At 46.4% G+C, this 23,763-nt stretch overlaps 3 protein-coding genes across 3 annotated transcripts; all 3 read right to left on the reverse strand.

Annotated features, from left to right (window-relative positions):
* Positions 1 to 3,975: 3,975 nt before the first annotated feature.
* Positions 3,976 to 4,938, reverse strand: LOC142960165 (olfactory receptor 52D1-like). Its single transcript, XM_076101831.1, has one exon. It carries the CDS (start codon positions 4,936 to 4,938, stop codon positions 3,976 to 3,978), a length of 963 nt encoding a protein of 320 aa, XP_075957946.1.
* A 7,937-nt stretch (positions 4,939 to 12,875) lies between these two features.
* LOC142960167 (olfactory receptor 52D1-like) lies at positions 12,876 to 13,841 on the reverse strand. Its single transcript, XM_076101833.1, has one exon. The coding sequence runs from the start codon at positions 13,839 to 13,841 to the stop codon at positions 12,876 to 12,878; it is 966 nt and encodes a 321-aa protein (XP_075957948.1).
* A 7,944-nt stretch (positions 13,842 to 21,785) lies between these two features.
* LOC142960088 (olfactory receptor 52D1-like) lies at positions 21,786 to 22,751 on the reverse strand. Its single transcript, XM_076101697.1, has one exon. The coding sequence runs from the start codon at positions 22,749 to 22,751 to the stop codon at positions 21,786 to 21,788; it is 966 nt and encodes a 321-aa protein (XP_075957812.1).
* Between the last annotated feature and the right edge of the window lie 1,012 nt (positions 22,752 to 23,763).

A 23,763-nucleotide genomic window follows, 5' to 3' on the forward strand; every position in this document is an offset into this window, starting at 1 on the left:
CCAAGTTCCCTCCTGATGTCCGAGCTCCTTACCCTATCTCTAAGGCTGAGCCCGGCCACCCTACAGAGGAAACTCATTTCGGCCTCTTGTAGCCGCGACCTTGATCTTTCGGTCATGACCCAGAGTTCGTGACCATAGGTGAGGGCCGGAACGTAGACCAACTGGTAAATTGAGACCTTCGCCTTCCGGCTCAGCTCCCTCTTCACCAAGACGGTCTGGTGCAGCACCTGCTTTACTGCTGCAGACACACCGATCCGCCTGTCGATCTCCCGCTCCATCTTACCCTCACTCGTGAAGAAGACCCCGAGATACTTGAACTCCTTCGCTTGCGGTAGGCACTCCCTCCCCACCTGGAGGGAGCAATCCCCTGGTTTCCAGCAGAGCACCATGGCCTCAGATTTGGAGGTGCTAACTCTCATCCCTGCCACTTCACACTCGGATGCAAACCCCCCTAATGAATGCTAGAGGTCACGATCCGAGGAGGCCAATAGGACCACATTATCTGCAAACAACAGAGAAGCGATCCAGAGACCCCCGAACCTGACGTTTTCCACCCCTCGGCTGCACCTAGATATCCTGTCCATGAAAGTCACAAACAGCAACGGTGACAAAGGGCAGCCCTGGTGGAGGCCAACACCCACCGGGAACGTGTCTGACTTATTGCCGAGAATACGGACACGTACATGGACCAGATGGCCCGTTGTAACGGGTCCGGAACCCTCTACTCCCGCACCACCCCCACAAGAACCCCCGAGGGACCCGGTCGAAAAGCCTTCTCCAAGTCCAGAAAGCACATGTAGACTGGTTGGGCAAACTCCCGGGACCCCTCCAGTAGTCTTGCGAGGGTAAAGAGCTGGTCCACTGTTCCACGGCCGGGACGGAATCCTCACTGCTCCTCTTGAATCCGAGGTTCGACAAACGGTGGGAGCCTCCTTTCCAGCACCATGGCATAAGCCTTCCTCGGGAGGCTGAGTAGTGCGATACCCCGATAATTCGAGCACACTCTCCGGTCCCCCTTTTTGAAAATGGGAACCACCACCCCGGTCTGCCAGTCCATGGGCACTGATCCCGGCCCTTCATGCAACATTGAAGAGGCGTGTCAGCCAAGACAGCCCAACAGTGTCCAGCGCCTTCAGCATCTCAGGGCAGATCTCATCCACCCCCGGCGCCTTGCCACCAAGGAGCTTTTTGACTACCTTAGCAGCCTCCGCCAGGGATATGGGTGTGCCCCCCCCCCCCTCCAGTCTTCAGGGGCTGCCTCCTGACCATGTTGGTCAGGTTTAGGAGTTCCTCAAAGTGCTCTTTCCACCACCCGACGATGTCTCCCGTCCGGGTCAGACGCTTAGGCTTGCCACTTCTTTCCAGCTGGCTCCCCCGCCATCTGATCCAACTCACCACCAGGTGGTGATCAGTTGACAGCTCTGCTCCTCTCTTCACCCGAGTGTCCAAGACATACGGCCACAGATCAGATGATACGATTACAAAGTCGATCATAGATCTCCGGCCTAAGGTGTTCTGGTACCAGGTACACTTATGAGCCACCCTAGGTTTGAACATGGTGTTTGTTATGGCCAAACCGTGGCTAGCAGAAGTCCAATAGCGAGACATCACTCGGGTTCAGATCGGGCAAGCCGTTCCTCCCAGTCACCCATCGCCAGGTTTGAAGTCCCCCAGGAGAACTATGGAGTTATGGCGGTGTCCTTTCCAGGACCCCTCCCACCGACTCCAAGAAGGCCGGATACTCTGAACTTCTGCTTGGTGCATGAGCACAAACAACAGTCAGAGCCTTGCTCCCCGCAACCCGTAGGCACATGGAGGTAATCCTCTCGTTCTCCGGGGAGAACTCCAACACAGCTGCACTCAGCCGGTGGCTCGTGAGTATCCCAACTCTCGCCTGGCGCCTCTCACCCTGGGCATCTCCAGAAAAGGACAAAGTCCAACCTCTCTCCAGGAGCTTGGTTCCAGAGCCAGTGCTGGGTGTGGAGGTGAGTCCAACTATATCTAGCTGGTACTGCTCCACCTCCTGCACCAGCCCCGGCTCTTCCCCCGCTAGCGACGTTCCACATCCCTAGAGCTAGTCTATGCTGCCGGCGATCGGTTCGTCCATGCCCCCGGCCCGTCCCGCCGCCCGGTCTGCATTGCACCCGACCCCGATGCTTCTCCCTGCGGGTGTTGGGTCCACAGGGTGGCTGCTCCATGTTGTTTTTCTGGGCTGAGCCCGACCAGGCCCCATCGCTGATGAGATCCCCTCCTGGGTCTGGCTCGGGGAGGGTTCCCCGGTTTCCCTGGTCCAGGCAAGGTGGCTGAAGACCGTGGGCTGCTATTCATCAGGGTTATTTTGAACCGCTCTTCATCTGGGCTCCGGTCTAACGTGTATACAAAAGTAACCATAATGATGAACAAATATTGAATACTTTGCCCGTATTTTTGAGTGCAATCATATAATTTGGGTGTTTTACAATATTTTGACAGCAGCTACTCTCTCCTTGAATCCAGTTCCAGTGCTGTAAATTGTTGGTTGTAGGTATTATCCACATATCATATTTGAAATCAATTTATTGAATCTGAGTGACGAGTGAATACTAGGCTTCGAAAATAATTTGACAATGTGGGTTTTCTCTTTTTCCTCTCTTCCCTCCCGGTCTGAATTTCAATTGCCACTCCACTTGGCTCTGAATTACGTTTGGGATTTGTGCAGTTTATTGTTGCTTCATTCATTATTTTATAATATGAATAATGTTAAATGGTCAGGAAATGTATGTTAGCTTCCCCTTCAGTTTGTTAGTGTGATATGTTTTCTGAGACAGCTGCAGCTGCTGCAAAGGTTACTGCAGACTGTTTAGACTTGTGCAGTGACAAACATGCAACAACCTTGAAAACTTGGCAGTACCTGATGCCAACAGTGCATGAGCCTGTGTTAAACTTCCTGGACCATATGGCAGGCGTTTATGGCAGGCGTTGTCAGACTCAACAAATTAGGCTTTAACTATAGGACGGGTAAAGGTCCAATTTTACTAAAGTATGAATACAGCATAAATAAAATACATGCCTTGTGCTGAAACTGTTTTTGCAGTTTTAAAGCTTTGCAGTGTGACACTAAACCTGCATACAATTGATTTTAGAGGATCAAAACAGTTGTTTGGCAAATTAAGATCTCATTCAACTTGATTAACTGTGGCTACAGATCATCTTAAATAACCCTTTCATTGTTAAACAACTGGATGCGCAAACAAAATATATTTTTGATTATGTCTTTCCTCTTCAAACACACATATTCTTATGATATTCAGATTTATTTCTGTTGACATTAACGACAAAACAAACTGGTACAGTGCGCAATTTTAATTAACACACGAATGCAGTGCAACAAATGATAAGAAAATGTTATGAGAAATTACTCAGGGAGGACAAGGGATTCCAGCTGTTTGTGTTAGGTCTGCCAGTCTTCACCTTAATTTAAAACTGTCTGCCTTTTCTTATTAAAGGTCAAAAAAAAGCTTTTGACAATATAATGTTAAACTTACTAGAAGACAAAGTAAGGGGAGGGTCGATAATGTCTGTGCACAATCATGCATTATAAATGCGACAAAGTAAATGCAATCCTGTACAATGAAAAATTATATACTGTACACATATTTCATTTATTTCTGACACAGAAGTGTTTACTACCATAAATATCAGTTAACACAATAGTATATCATATATTCAAGTGTTTATAAATATGGCTTTTCATCACTTCCAAATCTGAACCACGGCTTTGAGTCACAAGATGTTTAGTTTAGTTTATCTTTAGCATCATAAAAATAAAGGTAAAGACTCCAAGGCAAGAAAAAATGTGCAGGGAACACTGATGGCCATGGGAGAGTAACCACTTCATCAAAGGCATTACTAAGAAATGTTGTTACACATTTTAATATGAAAGAGTTTTGCCCTCAGTATAGCGTCTGCAGCACTAATAATTATATGTGTATGTATTTAAGCTACAACCGCCTTTGTTAAGTTTGTTGGCAGGATCTTGTATCTAACAAACAGATTCAGTATATGAACTCTTACTATTTGAGTACCGAGTCCATACAGCACCGGGTTGGTAATAGATGGAATGACAAAGTACAGGGACAGGAAGATTCGTGTCTCAAAAGAAACACGAGTCATGTCAAATCTAGTTTGGATAATTTCAAATAATAAACCGATGGTGTAGATTAGCAAAGACAACAAATGTGGGATACATGTTTTAAGAGCATTTCTCTGGGACTCTCTTGATAAATTCATACACACTCGTGAAATTTTCACATAAGAGAAAGCAATCATCACTACCTGAGGCACAACAAACAATGGAAGAATTACAAGTCCCACCGTACTTATGTACAATTGGCTATCATTTGAACATGAATTTTTGACTAGCTCCATGTTCACACAGTATAATTTTTGCATGACTTTTCCACAGAAGCTCAGCTGCAAGGTTAGTGAGTAAAAACATGAAAATACAATGAGTGGGTATAGACCTGCTAATGCAACAAGCTTGGCGACCTTGGAATTAGACATGATGCTGTGGTAATGTAGTGGGAAACAGATGGCAGCATATCTGTCATAACCCATAACAGCTAAAATGAAAAACTCAGCAGCTGCGTATGTGTGTAGGAAATAGACTTGAGCCATACACCACTTCACAATTACTTCATGGGTCTCGGACATGAGCACAACCATAATTGCAGGGAACAACGAAGTACTGCCATATATTTCATTGATGGATAACATACATGTGAACACATTCATAGGTTGATGCAACGCTTTGTTTTGGTGTATGACAGTAATGAGCAGTGAATTCAAAATGATAGTAATAGAGTAGAGCAGGAGGAACATAGTGAACAGCCCATGTTTGTAGTTTTCCATGACAGTGTATGCAGTCATTGTGAATGTTAGAACTGTTATATTGTCCATGTTTCAATTCTAAAAAGAAAGACATGTTGAAATTTAACACAATTTCACTTGCCAGAAGATAAATGCATTATGACACACATTTTGTGGACAGAAAAAGTATTTTGAACATGGTATTAATGAGTGGTTGGCAGCAAACATCACCTAATTTACACCAAACTTGACCGTTTTTATGAAGCATTTGAGCCTAAAGTCACCAGGCAAGCAAACATTTCTTAACCAATGTAATTAGAAACTGCAATAAGTACCTGCTTAGTAATTAGTAACTGGTTCAGAGTACAGAAAGAAACAGTTAGTCTTCTCTCTCTCTCTTGAGTTACCTGTATGACCATCGTCTCTATGCAGCGTGTGCAGCTTAAGGTTTGGTCTGCCTTTAAACATTGCTCACAGTGGCGTGTTATTCATTTGTTACCACAGTTACCAAAGTGCCCGTTGTACAGCAGTCCACCTCGCCTGTGTTTGTGTATGTGTGTAAACCAGCCATTACTTGTGGCCAATAACACTTTTCTGATGCTACCCAGAGGTGAAATACCAATTTCCATGTTTAATCCAAGAAAAAAACTCACAACTCAACCTTTCCCAGCAAATCAGAGAGTGGCATTAAGTTCTCCTAAAGTAGCAGTACCCAAAATTGTCCACAGACCAAAAGGGGTCCGAAAAGAAAAGAAAAATGAGAACAGCCTGGGGTACGCCCTGCTTTCCCTTCCTGAGCCGTCGAATGGATTGCCAGAACCTCCATGAGGCCAACCGAAGGTCCTTCTCCATGGCCTCCCCGAACTCCTCTGTTGCCCAAGTTTTAGCATCCGCGACCACCGCAGCTGCAGCCCTTCTGACCTGCCGGTACCTCTCAGCTGCTTCAGGAGACCCCTGAGCCAACCCGGCCCAAAAAGCCTCCTTCTTCAGCTTGACGGCTTCCCTCACCTCCGGTGTCCGCCATCGGGTTCTCGGGTTAACGCCACGACACGCACCGATGACCTTCCGACCACAACTCCTAGCGGCCGCCTCCAGAATAGAGGCTTTGAACATGGTCCACTCGGATTCCATGTCCCCAACCTCCCTCGGGATGTGTGAGAAGTTATTCCGAAGGTGGGAGTTAAATACCTCCCGAACAGGGTCCTCCGCCTGATGTTCCCAGTTCACCCTCACTACACGCTTGGGCTTGCCACTTCTTTCCAGCTGGCTCCCCCGCCATCTGATCCAACTCACCACCAGGTGGTGATCAGTTGACAGCTCTGCTCCTCTCTTCACCCAAGTGTCCAAGACATACGGCCGCAGATCAGATGATACCATTACAAAGTCGATCATAGATCTCCGGCCTAAGGTGTTCTGGTACCAGGTACACTTATGAGCCACCTTAGGTTCGAACATGGTGTTTGTTTTGGCCAAACCATTGCTAGCACAGAAGTCCAATAGCGAGACACCACTCGGGTTCAGATCGGGAAAGCCGTTCCTCCCAATCAGCCCCCGCCAGGTTTCTCCGTCATTGCCCACACGAGCGTTGAAGTCCCCCAGGAGAACTATGGAGTCGGCAGGCGGCGTCCTTTCCAGGACCCCTCCCACCGACTCCAAGAAGGCCGGATACTCCAAACTTCTGCTTGGTGCATAAGCACAAACATCAGTCAGAGCCTTGCTCCCCGCAACCCGTAGGCACATGGAGGCGATTTCCAACACAGCGCCCCTCAGCCGGTGGCTCGTGAGTATCCTCACTCCCGCCCAGCACCTCTCCCCCTGGGCAACTCAAGAAAAGGACAAAGTCCAACCCCTCTCCAGGAGCTTGGTTGCAGAGTCAGTGCTGTGTGTGAAGGTGAGTCCAACTATATCTAGCTGGTACTGCTCTACCTCCTGCACCAGCCCTGGCTCTTCCCCCGCTAACGAGGTGACGTTCCATGTCCCAAGAGCTAGTATATGCTGCCGGCGATTGGCTCGCCCAGGCCCCCGGACTGGCCCGCCGCCCGGGCTGCATTGCACCCGAGCCCGATGCCTGTCCCTGCGGGTGGTGGGTCCACAGGGTGGCTGCTCCATGTTGTTTCTTCGGGCTGAGCCCGACCGTGCCCCATCGCCGACGAGATCCCCTCCTGGGTCTGAAACCTGCAGCTGAGAATACGTCCTGCCTCGTCAGCACAACCAATGACGTACTGTACTTGGACAGGCGGTCCGGGTGCAGCCAAGTCCTACTCAAAGTGAGTAAGGTGTTGCTGCGCAATGGTGAGCACACCTTAGAGACACATGCCATCCTAGATGATGGGTCGGAGCGGACCATTCTCCTTCCAGCAGCAACGCAGAGACTTAAGCTATCTGGTGAGCCAGAGGATTTGTTTCTCAGAACTGTTCGGCAGGATCTCAGGGTTCTGCATGGCGCTGCTGTGTCTTTCTCCATCTCCCCAGCCGACCAGCCGCAGAAGTCCTTCAAGATACACAGAGCATTCACTGCTGATCAACTGGGTCTGGCCGAGCACACATACCCGATAAATGCACTTTTTAAGATGCACAAACACCTAAGAGGCCTTCCTCTCCAGGCACTAAAGAGAGTGCAACCTCTGTTGTTAATTGGGTCAGACTATCCCCACCTCATCACTCCAGTGGAGCCAGTGCGTCTAGGACCTTCCGGGGGTCAGCAGCAGTGAAGACAAGATTGGGCTGGATGCTTAAGGGACCGACCAAGCACATCAAGCAGCAGTCAACAGCACAACAGTGTCTAAACATATCCACCCTCTCACCTGCATCTGAGCTTCTGCAGAGTGTAGAGAGATTATGGCAGCTAGATATCCTTTCCTACAGGAGTGAGAAGCTTTCCACACAATCCAGACAGGATCAGGAAGCAGTCCAACTGTTGGAGACAAAGACCACACGAGTAGACGTCGATGGGATCCAGCGCTGTGCCACTCCCGTCCTCAGGGTGAAGAACATGCCACAGCTCCAGGCATGTAAGGGGGCTGTGTTAGCCAACCTTCGCAGCACAGAGAGACGCCTGTTACGAGGAGGAGCTTAGCGATGCAGCCGAGTCCTGGTTCATACCACATCACATGGTAAGCCACAACAAAAAAAACAGGATTGTTTTCAATTGCTCTTTTGCGTATAAGGGAGACGACCTCAATGAGCTGCTGCTGCCTGGCCCCACTTTAAGTTCCAGTCTGCTATGGGTACTGCTGCGATTCAGAGAGCACACCATTGCCATCAGCAGTGATATCAAGGGCATGTTTCACCAGGTGAGGCTGCTCCCTAAGGACAAGCATTTGCTATACTTCTTGGAACCACCAAGCATCTACACATGGCAAGTCCTTCCGTTTGGCACTTCCGTATCTCCAAAGAAAGGTCCTTCTATGTGGACAACCTCCTGCAGAGTCTCCCCTCTATTGAAGAAGCCCGACACCTGGTAGACAAACTGACATCATTGCTGGCTACAGGTGGATTTGAACTACGCCAGTGGGCCAGTAACACCCCTGAGGTCATTAGCCACCTGCCCTGAGAAGCCAGATCCGAAAACAGTGAGTTGTGGCTCAACGAGTCAGGCACGGACCCACAAGAGCTCGCCCTGAGACTCCGCTGCCTCTGCAATTCAGACACCTTGAGATATAAATATCGGATGCTGGATAAACCCAAACTCACCATGAGAAATATGTACTGGGCCCTGGCACGCCTGTACGACCCACTGGGCTTTATTGTCCCCTTCACGACGCGGGCTAAGATCCTTGTGCAGCAACTATGGGGAAAGCAAAGAGATTGGGATGACCCGTCACTGCCTGATGATGTGCTGAAATCATGGCTGACATGGGAGGAGGAGTTGCAGCATCTGTCTCAGATTTCACTGCCTCGCTGCTATGTGGGCCCTGAGATAGACACTTCAAACCTCCAGCGAGACCTGCACATCTTTGCTGATGCTTCAAAGAGAGCTTACGGCTCAGTGGCTTACATGCGTGCAGAGAACTCACTTGGCCGTGTGGAAGTGTCTTTCCTAACTGCCAGATCCAGGGTATTTCCAAAGAAACAGCAATCAGTGCCGAGGCTAGAGCTCTGTGCTGCACTGACAGCTGCCCAATTGGCCACACTATTGCAAAGAGAGCGGACTGTGAACATCCGCGATGTCGTCTTCTGGACTGATTCCACAACAGTCCTCACTTGGCTCCAGTCAGACTCTTGTAGATACAAAGTGTTTGTAGGAACAAGAGTGGCTGAGATCCAGGAGCTGACGGACGTCTGGGTCTGGAGGTACGTAGACTCTGTCAACAACCCAGCTAATGACCTCATGCGAGGGAAGACACTGTTGGAACTGGCCGGTAAAGGTAGGTGGAGCCAGGGCCCTGACTTCTTGCAGCAGCCAGCTGAATTCTGGACCACACAGCCAGCCTCAGGAGAGACAGTGAATTCTGTTGAACTGCGAAAACCTACCATCACCTGCTTCACCATGACCGCTCATAATCCTCTGCTACCAGACGCCAACCAGTTCACCTCCTTCAGAGCACTGACAGAGGCGTTTGCACGGTCCCGCCATGGGGCAGCAGCAGATCGAGACAGTCTTCCTGCAGAAGATTACCGGGAAGCAGAAAGAGAAGTTTTGAGACAAGCCCAGCAGGACAGTTTCCCTGAGGAGTTCAACCTATTGTGTGCCGGTAAGCCAGTAACTGCCACCAGTAGGCTGCTCTCCCTAGCCCCGGAGTATGATGAGACTGTGGGTCTCATCCGAGTTGGAGGAAGGCTCCGCTGCAGCGACCAACTAGAGCCAGATGCCATCCACCCAGTGGTACTGGACTCTCGGCATAAATGTGGCGGATGTTGAGCCAGTCACCCCCAATTTGCTCCTCATGGGGCGGCTTGACCTTTCACTACCACAGGCTGTGTATGCAGAGTCAGAGCTTCTCAGTCGCCGACGTTGGAGACACACTCAGGTGTTAGCTGACCAGTTTTGGACACATTTCATCCGACGCTACCTTCCGACTGGGAACCATTGTCATGGTGGTGGATCCCCAGTTGCCAAGAGCTCAGTGGCCGCTAGGTCACGTAACTGAAGTCATCCCAGGAACAGACGGGAGAGTCCTGGTCTCTTCATCAGTTATGGTGGGCCTAAGAAGGGCTGTGCCCTTTCAAAACAGCGCCTGTCCCACTGGATAGTGGAGGCCATTGCCTATGCATACAAGGCGAGTGACCGTGCTCTACAATCCGGAGTGAAGGGCCACTCTACCAGGACTGTCTCCACGTCATGGGCAGCCCTGAGAGGTGTGCCTGTGGAGGATATACATGTATGTGCTGCGGCCTCATGGGCATCACCGAGCACATTCACCAGACACTACAGAGTTAATGTTGCCACCCCTCACCCACTGGGGAGGGTTCTCTGGCCAAGTTCCTCTGCCTGAGCTATACGAGGTAGGTACTTGTGATTCCTCGTGACTCTGTTGATATAAGTCATCCAGTGTTAAGCACTGCCTCTGGCGGTCAGTAAGGATGAAAGAGAAAGAAAGTTACGAATGTAACCACGGTTCTATGAATCCTGGATGACCGCCAGAGTTCTTGGTCACTCGGAATTCCGTGAACTCGTGAGAAGATTCCGTAGGACTGATCTCAGGATGACACCGGAACTTATAGACGACGGAGGTCATCCGAGGTCACAGGTGACTTTGTTGATATAAAGACTCGACCTGCACGGGCACAAGACAGAAGATATCCAGTGTTAAGCACTGCCTCTGGCGGTAATCCAGGATTCATAGAACCGTAGTTACATTCGTAACTTTCGTTTGTCAGTGTAATGTGTTTTCTGAGACAGCTGCAGCTGCTGCAAAGGTTACTGCAGAATGTTTAGACTTGTTCAGTGACAAACAAGCAACATACCTGAAAACTTGGCAGTACCTGATGCCAACAGTGCATGAGAGTGTTAAACTTTCTGGACCATAATGCTTAATGGCAGGCTTTGTCAGACGTTGCAAATTTGGCTTTAAGATGCAACTATAGCACGGGTAAAGGTCCAATTTTGCTAAAGTATGAACACAGCATAAATGAAAGATATGCCTTGTGCTGAAACTGTTTTTGCAGTTTTAAAGCTTTGCAGTGTGACACTAAACCTGCATACAATTGATTTTAGAGGATTAAAACAGTTGGTTGGCAAATTAAGATCTCATTCAACTCGATCAACTGCGGCTACAGATCATCTTAAATAACCCTTTCATTGTTGAACAACTGGATGCTCAAACAAAATATAGTTTTGATTATGTCTTTCCTCTTCAAACACACATATCTTCTTTAGTGCTGGGCAAGTTAACGCGTTATTATCGCGTTAACGCATTCATTAATTAACGCCGACAATTATATTATCGTGCGTTAACGCAGTTTTTTATTTATTTACTATTAAGTGACATTTTTAACACAAGAACCAGGCAGCAAGCAGTGAACAGCTGTGTTCGTGTGGCGTCACTTCCTTCTTCCCCCCCCGGGTCCAGAACCCCTCCTACACTCCGTCACCGTCCTTCACTCTTGTCTCACACACACACACGAGCGCGATCGTCTTGTTACAGATCAAACGTGACTGTTGCGAAGTGGAGCTTCTAGTGAGGACCAAGACACGTCTTGTTTGAACGGAACACTTTACTGTCTCAACTGCAGTATTACAGTGAACAGAACATGCTCTTGCACCCGACATGTGGTTTTCTAGTATCAACATTGTTAGCGTCAAGAGCACGTACCATTCTACTTCCTGTCTCTTCAAAGTAAAAGCACTTCCGTTTTCATGCTCTTCACAATAAAAGTAAATCATGCAATCAAACAATTTACAACAGTGACAATATTAAGATACATATTGTCGAGTTTTTAAAGTGTTTTTGTTTGTAATATGTATAATAAGCATCATTTAGTTATCGCTACTGAGAATTTAACAAACATAAAAAAAGAAGTAGATATGTTTGCAGTTTTCAAGGTGTATATTTAAATTGCATCTCTTACACACATGAAGATAAAGTTATGAACACCGGCTGAATATCTATGATCAGAATCATTATAACTGTATAACTGCTACTGTGTAAAGAGAATACTGCTGTTAAAAATAACCTTATTTGTTTAAAGTGTTTGCAAACCAAATGTTATTGCACTTTTGTTCATATAGCAGTACTTTCAAAATAAAAGTGCACAATACACTACTTTTGAATTCATTATTGAACTTTGCCATAACAATGCGATTAATCGTGATTAATCGCAAAAAATCCATGCGATTAATCGCGATTAAATATTTTAATCGTTGCCCAGCACTAATATTCTTTTGATATTCAGATTTATTTCTGTTGACATTAATTACAAAACAAACTGGTACAGTGCACAATTGTAATTAACACACGAATGCAGTGCAACAAATTATAAGCAAATGTTATGAGAAATGACTCATGAAATTAGGAGGACAAGGGATTCCAACTGTTTGTGTTAGGTCTGCCAGTCTTCACCTTAATTTAAAACTGTCTGCCTTTTCTTATTAAAGGTCTAAAAAAAGCTTTTGACAATATAATGTTGAACTTACTAGAAGACAAAGTAAGGGGAGGGTCGATAATGTGTGTGCACAATCATGCATTATAAATGCGACAAAGTAAATGCAATCCTGTACAATGAAAAAGTATATACTGTACACATATTTCATTTATTTCTGACACAGAAGTGTTTACTACCATAAATATCAGTTAACACAATAGTATATCATATATTCAAGTACTTACAAATATGGCTTTTCATCACTTCCAAATCTGAACCATGGCTTTGAGTCACAAGATGTTTAATTTAGTTTATCTTTAGCATCATAAAAATAAAGGTAAAGACTCCAAGGCAAGAAAAAAGGTGCAGGGAACACAGATGGCCTTGGGAGAGTAACCACTTCATGAAAACCATTACTAAGAAATGTTGTTACACATTTTAATATGAAAGAGTTTTGCCCTCAATATAGCGTCTGAAGCACTAATAATTATATGTGTATGTATTTAAGCTACAACCGCCTTTGATAAGTTTGTTGGCAGGATCTTGTATCTAACAAACAGATTCAGTATATGAACTCTTACTATTTGAGTACCGAGTCCATACAGCACCGGGTTGGCAATAGATGGAATGATGACAAAGTACAGGGACATGAAGATTCGTGTCTCAAAAGAAACACGAATCATGTCAAATCTTGTTTGGATCATTTCAAATAATAAACCGATGGTGTAGATTAGCAAAGACAACAAATGTGGGATACATGTTTTAAGAGCATTTCTCTGGGACTCTCTTGATAAATTTCTACACACTCGTGAAATTTTCACATAAGAGAAAGCAATCATCACTACCTGAGGCACAACAAACAACGGAAGAAGTACAAGTCCCACCGTACTTATGTACAATTGGCTATCATTTGAGCATGAATTTTTGACCAGCTCCATGTTCACACAGTATACTTTTTGCATGACTTTTCCACAAAAGCTCAGCTGCAAGGTTAGTGAGTAAAAACATGCAAACACAATGAGTGGATATAGACCTGCTAATGCAACAAGCTTGGCTACCTTGGAATTAGACATGATGCTGTGGTAATGTAGTGGGAAACAGATGGCAGCATATCTGTCATAACCCATAACAGCTAAAATGAAAAACTCAGCAGCTGCGTATGTGTGTAGGAAATAGACTTGAGCCATACACCACTTCACAATTACTTCATGGGTCTCGGACATGAGCACAACCATAATTGCAGGGAACAACGAAGTACTGCCATATATTTCATTGATGGATAACATACATGTGAACACATTCATAGGTTGATGCAACGCTTTGTTTTGGTGTATGACAGTAATGAGCAGTGAATTCAAAATGATAGTAATAGAGTAGAGCAGGAGGAACATAGTGAACAGCCCATGTTTGTAGTTTTCCATGACAGTGTATGCAGTCATTGTGAATGTTAGAACTGTTGTATTGTCCATGTTTCAATTCTAAAAAGAAAGACATGTTGAAATTTAACACAATTTCACTTGCCAGAAGATAAATGCATTATGACACACATTTTGTGGACAGAAAAAGTATTTTGAACATGGTATTAATGAGTGGTTGGCAGCAAACATCACCTAATTTACACCAAACTTGACCGTTTTTATGAAGCATTTGAGCCTAAAGTCACCAGGCAAGCAAACATTTCTTAACCAATGTAATTAGAAACTGCAATAAGTACCTGCTTAGTAATTAGTAACTGGTTCAGAGTACAGAAAGAAACAGTTAGTCTTCTCTCTCTCTCTTGAGTTACCTGTATGACCATCGTCTCTATGCAGCGTGTGCAGCTTAAGGTTTGGTCTGCCTTTAAACATTGCTCACAGTGGCGTGTTATTCATTTGTTACCACAGTTACCAAAGTGCCCGTTGTACAGCAGTCCACCTCGCCTGTGTTTGTGTATGTGTGTAAACCAGCCATTACTTGTGGCCAATAACACTTTTCTGATGCTACCCAGAGGTGAAATACCAATTTCCATGTTTAATCCAAGAAAAAAACTCACAACTAAACCTTTCCCAGCAAATCAGAGAGTGGCATTAAGTTCTCCTAAAGTAGCAGTACCCAAAATTGTCCACAGACCAAAAGGGGTCCGAAAAGAAAAGAAAAATGAGAACAGCCTGGGGTACGCCCTGCTTTCCCTTCCTGAGCCGTCGAATGGTTTGCCAGAACCTCCATGAGGCCAACCGAAAGTCCTTCTCCATGGCCTCCCCGAACTCCTCCGTTGCCCAAGTTTTAGCATCCGCGACCATCGCAGCTGCAGCCCTTCTGACCTGCCGGTACCTCTCAGCTGCTTCAGGAGACCCCTGAGCCAACCCGGCCCAAAAAGCCTCCTTCTTTAGCTTGACGGCTTCCCTCACCTCCGGTGTCCGCCATCGGGTTCTCGGGTTAACGCCACGACACGCACCGATGACCTTCCGACCACAACTCCTAGCGGCCGCCTCCACAATAGAGGCTTTGAACATGGTCCACTCGGATTCCATGTCCCCAACCTCCCTCGGGATGTGTGAGAAGTTCTTCCGAAGGTGGGAGTTAAATACCTCCCGAACAGGGTCCTCCGCCTGACGTTCCCAGTTCACCCTCACTACACGCTTGGGCTTGCCACTTCTTTCCAGCTGGCTCCCCCGCCATCTGATCCAACTCACCACCAGGTGGTGATCAATTGACAGCTCTGCTCCTCTCTTCACCCAAGTGTCCAAGACATACGGCCGCAGATCAGATGATACGATTATAAAGTCGATCATAGATCTCCGGCCTAAGGTGTTCTGGTACCAGGTACACTTATGAGCCACCTTAGGTTCGAACATGGTGTTTGTTTTGGCCAAACCGTGGCTAGCACAGAAGTCCAATAGCGAGACACCACTCGGGTTCAGATTGGGAAAGCCGTTCCTCCCAATCAGCCCCCGCCAGGTTTCTCCGTCATTGCCCACACGAGCGTTGAAGTCCCCCAGGAGAACTATGGAGTTGGCAGGCGGCGTCCTTTCCAAGACCCCTCCCACCGACTCCAAGAAGGCCAGATACTCCAAACTTCTGCTTGGTGCATAAGCACAAACATCAGTCAGAGCCTTGCTCCCCGCAACCCGTAGGCACATGGAGGCGATCTCCAACACAGCGCCCCTCACCCGGTGGCTCGTGAGTATCCTCACTCCCGCCCAGCGCCTCTCCCCCTAGGCAACTCAAGAAAAGGACAAAGTCCAACCCCTCTCCAGGAGCTTGGTTGCAGAGTCAGTGCTGTGTGTGAAGGTGAGTCCAACTATATCTAGCTGGTACTGCTCTACCTCCTGCACCAGCCCTGGCTCTTCCCCCGCTAACGAGGTGACGTTCCATGTCCCAAGAGCTAGTATATGCTGCCGGCGATTGGCTCACCCAGGCCCCCGGACTGGCCCGCCAACCGGGCTGCATTGCACCCGAGCCCGATGCCTGTCCCTGCGGGTGGTGGGTCCACAGGGTGGCTGCTCCATGTTGTTTCTTCGGGCTGAGCCCGACCGTGCCCCATCGCCGACGAGATCCCCTCCTGGGTCTGAAACCTGCAGCTGAGAATACGTCCTGCCTCGTCAGCACAACCAATGACGTACTGTACTTGGACAGGCGGTCCGGGTGCAGCCAAGTCCTACTCAAAGTGAGTAAGGTGTTGCTGCGCAATGGTGAGCACACCTTAGAGACACATGCCATCCTAGATGATGGGTCGGAGCGGACCATTCTCCTTCCAGCAGCAACGCAGAGACTTAAGCTATCTGGTGAGCCAGAGGATTTGTTTCTCAGAACTGTTCGGCAGGATCTCAGGGTTCTGCATGGCGCTGCTGTGTCTTTCTCCATCTCCCCAGCCGACCAGCCGCAGAAGTCCTTCAAGATACACAGAGCATTCACTGCTGATCAACTGGGTCTGGCCGAGCACACATACCCGATAAATGCACTTTTTAAGATGCACAAACACCTAAGAGGCCTTCCTCTCCAGGCACTAAAGAGAGTGCAACCTCTGTTGTTAATTGGGTCAGACTATCCCCACCTCATCACGCCAGTGGAGCCAGTGCGTCTAGGACCTTCCGGGGGGCCAGCGGCAGTGAAGACAAGATTGGGCTGGATGCTTAAGGGACGGACCAAGCACATCAAGCAGCAGTCAACAGCACAACAGTGTCTAAACATATCCACCCTCTCACCTGCATCTGAGCTTCTGCAGAGTGTAGAGAGATTATGGCAGCTAGATGTCCTTCCCTACAGGAGTGAGAAGCTTTCCACACAATCCAGGCAGGATCAGGAAGCAGTCCAACTGTTGGAGACAAAGACCACACGAGTAGACGTCGATGGGATCCAGCGCTACGCCACTCCCGTCCTCAGGGTGAAGAACATGCCACAGCTCCAGGCATGTAAGGGGGCTGTGTTAGCCAACCTTCGCAGCACGGAGAGACGCCTGTTACGAGGAGGAGCTTAGCGATGCAGCCGAGTCCTGGTTCATACCACATCACATGGTAAGCCACAACAACAAAAAACAGGATTGTTTTCAATTGCTCTTTTGCGTATAAGGGAGACAACCTCAATGAGCTGCTGCTGCCTGGCCCCACTTTAAGTTCCAGTCTGCTATGGGTACTGCTGCGATTCAGAGAGCACACCATTGCCATCAGCAGTGATATCAAGGGCATGTTTCACCAGGTGAGGCTGCTCCCTAAGGACAAGCATTTGCTATACTTCTTGGAACCACCAAGCATCTACACATGGCAAGTCCTTCCGTTTGGCACTTCCGTATCTCCAAAGAAAGGTCCTTCTATGTGGACAACCTCCTGCAGAGTCTCCCCTCTATTGAAGAAGCCCGACACCTGGTAGACAAACTGACATCATTGCTGGCTACAGGTGGATTTGAACTACGCCAGTGGGCCAGTAACACCCCTGAGGTCATTAGCCACCTGCCCTGAGAAGCCAGATCCGAAAACAGTGAGTTGTGGCTCAACGAGTCAGGCACGGACCCACAAGAGCTCGCCCTGAGACTCCGCTGCCTCTGCAATTCAGACACCTTGAGATATAAATATCGGATGCTGGATAAACCCAAACTCACCATGAGAAATATGTACTGGGCCCTGGCACGCCTGTACGACCCACTGGGCTTTATTGTCCCCTTCATGACGCGGGCTAAGATCCTTGTGCAGCAACTATGGGGAAAGCAAAGAGATTGGGATGACCCGTCACTGCCTGATGATGTGCTGAAACCATGGCTGACATGGGAGGAGGAGTTGCAGCATCTGTCTCAGATTTCACTGCCTCGCTGCTATGTGGGCCCTGAGATAGACACTTCAAACCTCCAGCGGGACCTGCACATCTTTGCTGATGCTTCAAAGAGAGCTTACGGCTCAGTGGCTTACATGCGTGCAGAGAACTCACTTGGCCGTGTGGAAGTGTCTTTCCTAACTGCCAGATCCAGGGTATTTCCAAAGAAACAGCAATCAGTGCCGAGGCTAGAGCTCTGTGCTGCACTGACAGCTGCCCAATTGGCCACACTACTGCAAAGAGAGCGGACTGTGAACATCCGCGATGTCGTCTTCTGGACTGATTCCACAACAGTCCTCACTTGGCTCCAGTCAGACTCTTGTAGATACAAAGTGTTTGTAGGAACACGAGTGGCTGAGATCCAGGAGCTGACGGACGTCTGGGCCTGGAGGTACGTGGACTCTGTCAACAACCCAGCTAATGACCTCATGCGAGGGAAGACACTGTTGGAACTGGCCGGTAAAGGTAGGTGGAGCCAGGGCCCTGACTTCTTGCAGCAGCCAGCTGAATTCTGGACCATACAGCCAGCCTCAGGAGAGACAGTGAATTCTGTTGAACTGCGAAAACCTACCATCACCTGCTTCACCATGACCGCTCATAATCCTCTGCTACCAGATGCCAACCAGTTCACCTCCTTCAGAGCACTGACAGAGGCGTTTGCACGGTCCCGCCATGGGGCGGCAGCAGATCGAGACAGTCTTCCTGCAGAAGATTACCGGGAAGCAGAAAGAGAAGTTTTGAGACAAGCCCAGCAGGACAGTTTCCCTGAGGAGTTCAACCTATTGTGTGCCGGTAAGCCAGTAACTGCCACCAGTAGGCTGCTCTCCCTAGCCCCGGAGTATGATGAGACTGTGGGTCTCATCCGAGTTGGAGGAAGGCTCCGCTGCAGCGACCAACTAGAGCCAGATGCCATCCACCCAGTGGTACTGGACTCTCGGCATAAATGTGGCGGATGTTGAGCCAGTCACCCCCAATTTGCTCCTCATGGGGCGGCTTGACCTTTCACTACCACAGGCTGTGTATGCAGAGTCAGAGCTTCTCAGTCGCCGACGTTGGAGACACACTCAGGTGTTAGCTGACCAGTTTTGGACACATTTCATCCGACGCTACCTTCCGACTGGGAACCATTGTCATGGTGGTGGATCCCCAGTTGCCAAGAGCTCAGTGGCCGCTAGGTCACGTAACTGAAGTCATCCCAGGAACAGACGGGAGAGTCCTGGTCTCTTTATCAGTTATGGTGGGCCTAAGAAGGGCTGTGCCCTTTCAAAACAGCGCCTGTCCCACTGGATAGTGGAGGCCATTGCCTATGCATACAAGGCGAGTGACCGTGCTCTACAATCCAGAGTGAAGGGCCACTCTACCAGGACTGTCTCCACGTCATGGGCAGCCCTGAGAGGTGTGCCTGTGGAGGATATACATGTATGTGCTGCAGCCTCATGGGCATCACCGAGCACATTCACCAGACACTACAGAGTTAATGTTGCCACCCCTCACCCACTGGGGAGGGTTCTCTGGCCAAGTTCCTCTGCCTGAGCTATACGAGGTAGGTACTTGTGATTCCTCGTGACTCTGTTGATATAAGTCATCCAGTGTTAAGCATTGCCTCTGGCGGTCAGTAAGGATGAAATAGAACGAAAGTTACGAATGTAACTACGGTTCTATGAATCCTGGATGACCGCCAGAGTTCTTGGTCACTCGGAATTCCGTGAACTCGTGAGAAGATTCCGTAGGGCTGATCTCAGGATGACACCGGAACTTATAGACGACGGGGGTCATCCAAGGTCACAGGTGACTTTGTTGATATAAAGACTCGACCTGCACGGGCGCGAGACAGAAGATATCCAGTGTTAAGCACTGCCTCTGGCGGTCATCCAGGATTCATAGAACCGTAGTTACATTCGTAGTTACATTTCGTTTGTCAGTGTAATATGTTTTCTGAGACAGCTGCAGCCGCTGCAAAGGTTACTGCAGAATGTTTAGACTTGTTCAGTGACAAACAAGCAACAAACCTGAAAACTTGGCAGTACCTGATGCCAACAGTGCATGAGAGTGTTAAACTTTCTGGACCATAATGCTTAATGGCAGGCTTTGTCAGACGTTGCAAATTTGGCTTTAAGATGCAACTATAGCACGGGTAAAGGTCCAATTTTGCTAAAGTATCAACACAGCATAAATGAAAGATATGCCTTGTGCTGAAACTGTTTTTGCAGTTTTAAAGCTTTGCAGTGTGACACTAAACCTGCATACAATTGATTTTAGAGGATTAAAACAGTTGGTTGGCAAATTAAGATCTCATTCAACTCGATCAACTGCGGCTACAGATCATCTTAAATAACCCTTTCATTGTTGAACAACTGGATGCTCAAACAAAATATAGTTTTGATTATGTCTTTCCTCTTCAAACACACATATCTTCTTTAGTGCTGGGCAAGTTAACGCGTTATTATCGCGTTAACGCATTCATTAATTAACGCCGACAATTATATTATCGTGCGTTAACGCAGTTTTTTATTTATTTACTATTAAGCGACATTTTTAACACAAGAACCAGGCAGCAAGCAGTGAACAGCTGTGTTCGTGTGGCGTCACTTCCTTCTTCCCCCCCCCGGGTCCAGAACCCCTCCTACACTCCGTCACCGTCCTTCACTCTTGTCTCACACACACACGCGAGCGCGATCGTCTTGTTACAGATCAAACGTGACTGTTGCGAAGTGGAGCTTCTAGTGAGGACCAAGACACGTCTTGTTTGAACGGAACACTTTACTGTCTCAACTGCAGTATTACAGTGAACAGAACATGCTCTTGCACCCGACATGTGGTTTTCTAGTATCAACATTGTTAGCGTCAAGAGCACGTACCATTCTACTTCCTGTCTCTTCAAAGTAAAAGCACTTCCGTTTTCATGCTCTTCACAATAAAAGTAAATCATGCAATCAAACAATTTACAACAGTGACAATATTAAGATACATATTGTCGAGTTTTTAAAGTGTTTTTGTTTGTAATATGTATAATAAGCATCATTTAGTTATCGCTACTGAGAATTTAACAAACATAAAAAAAGAAGTAGATATGTTTGCAGTTTTCAAGGTGTATATTTAAATTGCATCTCTTACACGCATGAAGATAAAGTTATGAACACCGGCTGAATATCTATGATCAGAATCATTATAACTGTATAACTGCTACTGTGTAAAGAGAATACTGCTGTTAAAAATAACCTTATTTGTTTAAAGTGTTTGCAAACCAAATGTTATTGCACTTTTGTTCATATAGCAGTACTTTCAAAATAAAAGTGCACAATACACTACTTTTGAATTCATTATTGAACTTTGCCATAACAATGCGATTAATCGTGATTAATCGCAAAAAATCCATGCGATTAATCGCGATTAAATATTTTAATCGTTGCCCAGCACTAATATTCTTTTGATATTCAGATTTATTTCTGTTGACATTAATTACAAAACAAACTGGTACAGTGCACAATTGTAATTAACACACGAATGCAGTGCAACAAATTATAAGCAAATGTTATGAGAAATGACTCATGAAATTAGGAGGACAAGGGATTCCAACTGTTTGTGTTAGGTCTGCCAGTCTTCACCTTAATTTAAAACTGTCTGCCTTTTCTTATTAAAGGTCTAAAAAAAGCTTTTGACAATATAATGTTGAACTTACTAGAAGACAAAGTAAGGGGAGGGTCGATAATGTGTGTGCACAATCATGCATTATAAATGCGACAAAGTAAATGCAATCCTGTACAATGAAAAAGTATATACTGTACACATATTTCATTTATTTCTGACACAGAAGTGTTTACTACCATAAATATCAGTTAACACAATAGTATATCATATATTCAAGTACTTACAAATATGGCTTTTCATCACTTCCAAATCTGAACCACGGCTTTGAGTCACAAGATGTTTAATTTAGTTTATCTTTAGCATCATAAAAATAAAGGTAAAGACTCCAAGGCAAGAAAAAATGTGCAGGGAACACTGATGGCCTTGGGAGAGTAACCACTTCATGAAAACCATTACTAAGAAATGTTGTTACACATTTTAATATGAAAGAGTTTTGCCCTCAGTATAGCGTCTGAAGCACTAATAATTATATGTGTATGTATTTAAGCTACAACCGCCTTTGCTAAGTTTGTTGGCAGGATCTTGTATCTAACAAACAGATTCAGTATATGAACTCTTACTATTTGAGTACCGAGTCCATACAGCACCGGGTTGGTAATAGATGGAATGATGACAAAGTACAGGGACAGGAAGATTCGTGTCTCAAAAGAAACATGAGTCATGTCAAATCTTGTTTGGATCATTTCAAATAATAAACCGATGGTGTAGATTAGCAAAGACAACAAATGTGGGATACATGTTTTAAGAGCATTTCTCTGGGACTCTCTTGATAAATTTCTACACACTTGTGAAATTTTCACATAAGAGAAAGCAATCATCACTACCTGAGGCACAACAAACAACAGAAGAAGTACAAGTCCCACCGTACTTATGTACAATTGGCTATCATTTGAACATGAATTTTTCACCAGCTCCATGTTCACACAGTATAATTTTGGCATGACTTTTCCACAAAAGCTCAGCTGCAAGGTTAGTGAGTAAAAACATGCAAACACAATGAGTGGGTATAGACCTGCTAATGCAACAAGCTTGGCTACCTTGGAATTAGACATGATGCTGTGGTAATGTAGTGGGAAACAGATGGCAGCATATCTGTCATAACCCATAACAGCTAAAATGAAAAACTCAGCAGCTGCGTATGTGTGTAGGAAATAGACTTGAGCCATACACCACTTCACAATTACTTCATGCGTCTCGGACATGAGCACAACCATAATTGCAGGGAACAACGAAGTACTGCCATATATTTCATTGATGGATAACATACATGTGAACACATTCATAGGTTGATGCAACGCTTTGTTTTGGTGTATGACAGTAATGAGCAGTGAATTCAAAATGATAGTAATAGAGTAGAGCAGGAGGAACATAGTGAACAGCCCATGTTTGTAGTTTTCCATGACAGTGTATGCGGTCATTGTGAATGTTAGAACTGTTGTATTGTCCATGTTTCAATTCTAAAAAGAAAGACATGTTGAAATTTAACACAATTTCACTTGCCAGAAGATAAATGCATTATGACACACATTTTGTGGACAGAAAAAGTATTTTGAACATGGTATTAATGAGTGGTTGGCAGCGAACATCACCTAATTTAAACCAAACTTGACAGTTTTTATGAAGCATTTGAGCTTAAAGTCACCAGGCAAGCAAACATTTCTTAACCAATGTAATTAGAAACTGCAATAAGTACTTGCTTAGTAATTAGTAACTGGTTCAGAGTACAGAAACAAACAGTTAGTCTTCTCTCTCTCTCTTGAGTTACCTGCATGACCATCGTCTCTATGCAGCGTGTGCAGCTTAAAGTTTGGGCTCCCTTTAAACATTGCTCACAGTAGACCAGTGGCGTGTTATTCATTTGTTACCACAGTTACCAAAGTGCCCGTTGTACAGCAGTCCACCTCACCTGTGTTTGTGTATGTGTGTAAATCAGCCATTACTTGTGGCCTATAACACTTTTCTGATGCTACCCAGAGGCGAAATACCAATTTCCATGTTTAATCCAAGAAAAAAACTCACAACTCAACCTTTACCAGACAATCATAGAGTGGCATCAAGTTCTGCTAAAGTAGCAGTACCCAAAATTGTCCACAGACCAAAAGGGGTCCGAAAAGAAAAGAAAAACTAGAGGCAAACATTAGGGCACAGCACGGCCTCAAAGATGGCTGCCGCTGCAGTCATACTCCCAGTGAGAAGGCTGTGCTTTCTGCAAAACATGTGAAAGCACACACTAGACACAATCAATGCAGGTATTTTCCCAATCACCTGTGAGTGGGAAGTCAGAAAGCTTCCAGTTGCATCGGAGGTTAACTGGGACAAAAAATAGTTCAGTTAAAGAGTACAGCTGCCATCCCAACAAATACAGCACTGATGGCGATAAACCTGAATTCCTCCACTGATGCCATTAAGGAAGAGCTTCACGAGAACGAATATCTGGCCTTTCCATCCATTCAGGCAAGA

The sequence above is a fragment of the Anarhichas minor genome, unplaced genomic scaffold, assembly GCF_050575085.1.
Source record: "Anarhichas minor isolate MPS153535 unplaced genomic scaffold, ASM5057508v1 ptg000027l, whole genome shotgun sequence".
Taxonomy (NCBI): Eukaryota; Metazoa; Chordata; class Actinopteri; order Perciformes; family Anarhichadidae; genus Anarhichas; species Anarhichas minor.